This window comes from Pagrus major, chromosome 6 (genome assembly GCF_040436345.1).
Source record: "Pagrus major chromosome 6, Pma_NU_1.0".
Lineage (NCBI taxonomy): Eukaryota > Metazoa > Chordata > Actinopteri > Spariformes > Sparidae > Pagrus > Pagrus major.
In genome coordinates, this window is record NC_133220.1 from 24,075,349 (window position 1) to 24,082,167 (window position 6,819).

Here is a 6,819-nt window from a genome sequence, read left to right on the forward strand (position 1 = left end):
TTGCTACTAAACTTAGCTACAAAGTAGCACAACTCAATTTAAAATAAAGCGGGAGAAAGTATGCGTGTCTGGTGTAGAAGAGTGGGACTATATAGAAAAGTACATGTTTTACAATCATTATTGTTATTATTTTTAGGATGAACTGGGATTGTCAATTTAATTATATGAAGAAGTGAAGTGATCTGACTACATATTTAATTGACAGTATTATATTTTATTTGCCTTTTTTTCCTACTTCTTTGTGTCCAATTGTCTTTTTGTCCCTTTGTGATGATGTATTGTATGTCATCGTATGTATGCCATTTGTTTCATTGTTTGTGCCTGTATCAAAACAAAAGAAAAGAAATAGGGCTGGCCGTTTTGATGGGCTGTAATTTATAGTCATATTAGTTTGATCATTAGTATGCAGACTGAACTCCTAACCTAGAAATAAAACAGATGGGTCTGTGGTCTAATGGGCACCTATTGTGGGTGTCCGTGACATGAAAGTTTGTTTATGTGAAAGTACCAGTATTCACCCATTTATCACTTCTGTGACACACACCTTAATATGGCAAGTGGCATCATTTGTTTTAATGAGCTGCATAGTAAATGAAATGGAAATCACCTGTGTGTAATCAGGTGTGACAAGGAACTGCAAAGTTGATTAATTTTTTTAAAAAACGCCTCATTACAAACAGGCTTTGTTCATGGGGGGAATTTTGATGTCACAGAAGGAAAAGCACTGGTGTAAAAAATTTGCTGATTCAGTTTCCTATTTCTGGTATTGTGCTTACTTAAAAAGAATAAAACAATTGTTAATGTTATGAAATTTCAGAAGACTATGATTTCTCTGCTGTTGTGAAAAAAGGTCCAGTCAGGGAATGGAAACAAGACAATTTCCAAGGTGAATAATAACCAATGGAAATATAGTTTTAAATCTGCTGAGAGCTGGATGTCAAGAATTTAGTGTTTGTAACAAGTAGATGCAGAAGTCACCATGAGGATAGGAAGAGTAAAGGGGGTACAGGGAGACACTGCCTGGCCTGTTTGACAAAATGCATGAGGGAGAATGAAAAAAGAACATGGAGAAAGGTTTTATAGCCTGAGATTTTTGACCATTATAATAAATCCTGTGTTTGGTGGTAGTACAGCACTGCACATTAGCAGAAATACATAATTGATGTCCCCACCATCATGCAAGGTGGAGACATCCTTTTGCTGTGGGAGTTTCTCTGCGGCAGGCCCACAGGGCTTGTGAGGGGGAACTCAATGCAGCAAAATACAGAGATTTCTGTGAGGGGAAACTGGGATGAGAGGATGAGAGATGATTTATTTTACAGCAAGACAACAACCCCAAACATGAAGTCAACGCTGCACATAGATAGCTTTAAAAAGGAATTATGTCCAGGAACGGCAAAATAAAAAAGGTCAAGAGATTGTGGCAGGAGTTAAAAATTACTGTCCACTAAGCTATAATGTGAATTGACAGAGCTTGAGCAGCTTTTCAAAGAAAAATGTTGGACGAATTGCAATTGCCAGAAGTGTAAATCTTACACAGACCGATCGACTGTAAATATGACAGACTGTAGGCTGTGACTGCTGTCAAAACTACCTCAATAAATATGAATTTGAGGAAGGTGAATACATAAACATTCAATTATACCAGATTCATTCTTCATTTGGAGGACTTGTTCTGCATCCTGTTGATCAGTGCCAAAAAACTGAATTACATCCACTGTGATTGAAGACTGTAAATCAATAAAAAACAAAAATGAAAACAACCACACATTTTATAGGTACTAAATGTCATATGAGAACATTTGTTTTTTTAAAAACAACAAACACAGACATTGTACGATTAATTAATCTTTTACTCCAAATTGCATTGCATCCCCTCCCAAAACAATTTCTTCTTTTAAAAAATAAAAAAATAAGGTGGCAGAATTACACTCAGAATGACAGTATGCAATTATTAGATGGTCTGATGAGCACCATCCCTATTTGGCATTGCATTTTAATCTTCAGGCAAGTCTGTTACAGCGATCTAATTGTCACAATATGTTGAGTTATTACTCTTCTCTCTGTGAGACTCTACAATTGTGTTAGAACCTTTGACTCCTGCATGACTTACAGTTCAATTTGTAACCAGTTGTGGCATTTAAAAACATGTTAACTAGTATTAGAAGTCAAAGGAAATACAGCATACACCTGTGCAAAATGTGTATTTCAAACCTTAAACAAAGTCTACGAGAGGCAAAACAGCGCTGTTCAGAAAAAGAGATGCAAAAAATGTCAAATATAGTGTACACAAGAAGGTCTTCATATATTAGCTTTCCCCTCCACCACTGACAGAAGTGATACAGAAAAAAAAACGCATAGTTTGGAGCAAGCAGAATTGATCATCATCAGTTTGATCACACTTAATAACCTCTGACAAATCTCTATTGGTCATATCTTTTTCCAAATATATACATCTAGGCTAGTTTTAGGTTGTATACATGTATAACGTATAATGAACACACTGCCCTTCGATCTTCTGCATCCTTCAATATAAATATTTATGGGGTGTGGATGGAGACAACCAACGGTACAACCCTACAACAGAATGACACCATGTGACTCAACAGGCTCCCTCCTCTGTAACAACTGCGGGGTGGATTCAGGATGCCCTTCATGTCTGTAGTGCACACACATTATTAAGGGAGGAGTTATTGTACCCAGTCACCAGAAGGGGGCAGCACTGGCTAGTCTTTAGCATGGGTCCACAGGGCCAATGGGGTTTCATCAGTCATGTAATCCAAGAGGTGTCCCACAACAAGGATTAGCACATAACCACAGAGATGAGTCCATCCCCGGCCTGCAGCCCTCCAGTCTTTTCCAGTCAAGTCTGGCTCTTATCATTTTAAGAAGACAATGTAGAACGCCATGACCAAACAGGAAATCGCCACGGCAATGTGAAGCCGCGTCCCGATTACCGCAGCTGGAAAGAGAGATGGAGAATAGAGAGGGTAAGGGAAGAAAATTACAGGTCAACAGCAAACATACAGATGGGTTAACGGTAAGGTGAGTGTTTGTAAACACAAGAAACTCTCCCCAAAAGACAAGTGCATACAATTACAGTGTGGTCTGAAAATATTTGAGCATTGCCACATCTTATGTTGTTGTGACTCTACAACAGAACAATTGAAATGAAACAATGACTGAGATTAAAGCTTTGACGTTGAGCTTGTTGTTTTTTTTATATTTCCACATTGGCCCTTTTCACAGTGGACATTCTGGAAGGAAATAATAACATCAGTGATGGCTTGGCTTGCTTCCATTAAAATACCCGGTTAAGCTTGTATGCCAATGAGCCAGCACACACACAAGATCTCTGACAAATTAAAGGAAAAACCCGAATAAATGAGTGGAGAAACATGGCTCCATTATGCTGAAGGGGGAATTTTACTGGCTCACTTGACCCCTTAGAGGGAAGGGTCACTGCAAATAAATACAAAGTTGTTCTGACAGATCCTGTTTTCCTTTAATTTGTCACCCATCTGTGTTTGAGATGCAACATTCATTAATGTTGTTAATTACATTACACGCTTTCCCTGTTACGACATGTCAAAAAGTCTGTTGTGAAAAAGGACTATTGGTAAAGAGAATCAGGACATTACTAAATTCACACACATTTTTTTTTTATACGGCGAAACAGCATCAAATGTTTGTACTGACCATATCAGTCACCTGACATAAATTCTCTTAAGCTGGTGTTTAACTGGCTGAAGATGGAAGTGAAGTAAAATGCCCTCAAAACAAGCAGGGAGTGCTCACCAAGATATATACAGAATGCCTGCTGTGGTCTGAGGGTCACAGACTTCAAAGGCATTGAGTGCAAAGGATATGACTTAAATACTGATGATGGAGACTTAATTTAAGTTTGTGTTAAATAATTTTTGGTTCCCTAAAATTGGAGTATTTACAGTGTTTAGAAAAACAAATGAACACAGTCAAATAATAGCAGGAAGTTGTTGGCACAAGGTCCCACACTGCTACTGATAGAGAAAATGTTCAATGACTCCATAGGATGGAGAGGAATGAAAAATGGATTTATGCACCAAGATGATATTTCTCCAGTTTTGTAAACACCTCTGAGTCTGCACTTAAACATACATTTGTCTCCCTAAAACGACACACAAAAGATGTCAATGACACTGGTGACATCTTCCACTATTTCAAATGTCATTTTAATAAAACCACTTTTTAGAGAATCAAGTTTTAAGTATTCCCTTATGAACACTATGTGCAGAAATCACATGTGTTTGTTGAATCAGCATCTTGTAAAATTCATTACACCTCTACCTTTGTAGAAGACACCCCACACTCCTTTCTTCTCTGACAGCAGCCAGCTGTTGATGCGAGGCACCTTTTTGAGATATGCACAGGTGCAGATGAACAGCAGCCCAAACACCAGGATGCCATCGAAAGAGTAAACTGTGGAAGAAGGGAAAATATAAGATCACACAGTCTGCCTTAGATGCCAGCTAGCTCAACTTATTCACATTGTAAGTTACAAAACAAAATGAGACAGACACAACCACAGATATAAATTATGAAGAATAGAAAATAAATGTTCTCCACTATTTTAGATAATATAAAGACTAACATACACCTTGTCTTGTGGTGGATTTTCCCTTTATCCTACATGTACATGCTCTGTTGTTGACTGTGGTAAGTCCAGAGCTACTTACAGTTACAAAAACATTTACTATATAACGTTCATGTACCCACATTAGTAGAAAAAGGGTTGATATTTCAAGGACAAACGTCAGTGACATGCTAACAGGTTTTATTGCCCCTTTAGATTATAGTTGTGATCTAGCTATCTGGAATTTTTAGCATGAGCCTCTGATAGCCTAACGTTAGTCAATGCTAGTTAGCAAGAAACCTTGTAGCATCACAAAAATACGATGTAACATGCTTATTTGTTATTGAGGGCGCCAAACCGCTCTATTAATCTGTAATTGTAACACTGCTAAAATGAATAAAGAAGAATTAGGTTTGGTGCCAACAGACTAGCAGTGCTACTCAGGGCCACGTCTACAGCTAACCTAGCTTCCACGTTAGCCTTCCGTCTACGAAGCAGCTAGCCTAACTTACATGTCCTGTTCTGCTGCTGACACTTCTAAGCTAGTTGCATAATGAAGTAAACCTACCATTTGTCATATTCGCAGGTTGCTCTTTGACGATATTCTATGACTGTTTATTCTTTAAATTAGCAATCCATCATGTATTATAAAGTGGAGATATGATGCAGTGGACTTCGCTTCGCATTCACTGAGTTGACATTTCCGGTTTCACTGGCTTACGTTCTTCTTCTACGTTATAGGATTGTTTTTGTGCCTCCAGCATTACTGCCATCTACTGGAATTTGTGATTTACTGCTACATGTCGCCGTGAAGTTTACATTTATCCATATTTTTTGTTTGTTGACAAACAATAAAAGATACACATTTTATATCTTAATCTGATTCTTTTGTCACATACATCCTTTCAATAAATATACTTTACCATGAAGACTCAGAGCAACCTTTATCTCAACTCATTAAATATACTTCAGTGTACAGAGTTTCCTTTTGTAGGAAAGTTTCCCACAAATTAAATTGCTTGCAGCTCAAGCCAAGCCAAACTGAAACATATTTGGAAAAAGAGAAACTGAATTATTCCTATTCATGCAGCATGTGTGTACATTTTAATTTTACCAGGTAACACATGACCATGGTCACCATCTATAGTGAGGAAACTTAAATTTTGCAGGTATTGTGTCTGTTGAGAATATGTTGCCAACAAATGGGCAGGACTGATCATATAGACATATACAGGGCTTTCGTTGCTCACAACATGTCTTACACAGGATGTGGCCGTCACACTGCGCTCCGTCATATAGGACATAGAGGCAGCACCTACAGTAGAAGGAGGACAAGAGTAGGATTAACAAAGTGGTGAAAAATGCTGGCTCTGCTGCACCTCTGAACCTGGACACACCTTGGGCAGCACTCAGGGAGCGATGAGGATTAAACTGAGCTTCCACCCACACTATAATGAGCTGACACCACTGTAAAACCACCTCCACCACATGCCCTGGGGGGCCACCATGGAGCAGTAAGTGCTGACAGTCATCAGCCATTCCAGAGCGCTTTCTGTCCAAAAAACTTTTGTCTACTTTGTTACTTTACAATTTGCCCCAGAATAAATCATAAAGCACAAGTCTGTACAGTTTGTGGCATATTTCAGTAACAAAATCACATAAGTAAATTAATGTAGTACAAATTAATATATCAGTCAAATTGTGCATACATGCAACAGCCATTCTTTCAAACTTACTGAATCAACTTGACTCACACAGACAACATGGTCAGGCTGCAAATAACCAACAGTTTCTATAATAATATAATGTACAAATACAGTATACAAAACACCTGTACACACGTTGTCACACTGGGTTTTGTCATGCACATGTATTGTAATGTCTAAACCTGGGCATTCTGCTCATATTAACTGCTTCTATAAACATTTTTTTACGTATATTACTGTTTTATATCTCATATTTTGTCATACATCAATTCATCATTCTAACAATGATTTAATACTGCCCATATTTTGCATCACAGGCAGCATCCACTGCCGCTATTTGTGAAATCCTCTTACCATCGTCATTTGCACTTTGTCCATGCTTAATCCCTACATTTCTATTTAATATGTTGTAGCACGGCTGAAATTATTTGCCTCCGCTGCACTGACCTGATTTCTCCTTAGTGCCATTAAAATATCCTCACAGGCTTCTCTTTCAGTGTG

General features: G+C 38.0%; 1 protein-coding gene across 1 annotated transcript; it reads right to left on the minus strand.

The window, feature by feature from the left end:
• Nucleotides 1–1,832: 1,832 nt before the first annotated feature.
• On the minus strand, nucleotides 1,833–5,323 carry tmem167b (transmembrane protein 167B). Its single transcript, XM_073467694.1, has 3 exons — nucleotides 5,181–5,323; nucleotides 4,327–4,458; nucleotides 1,833–2,962 (listed from the first exon to the last, which is right to left on the minus strand). Exons 1-3 carry the CDS (start codon nucleotides 5,188–5,190, stop codon nucleotides 2,880–2,882), a joined length of 225 nt encoding a protein of 74 aa, XP_073323795.1. The 5' UTR covers nucleotides 5,191–5,323; the 3' UTR covers nucleotides 1,833–2,879.
• Nucleotides 5,324–6,819: the final 1,496 nt, after the last annotated feature.

What these genes read in the sequence shown, in the direction of transcription:
- tmem167b (XM_073467694.1), bottom strand. An exon ending in GTGGGGTGTCTTCTACAAAG is followed by an intron (nt 2,963 to 4,326) that starts GTAGAGGTGTAA and finishes CTCTCTTTCCAG; the next exon opens with CTGCGGTAATCGGGACGCGG.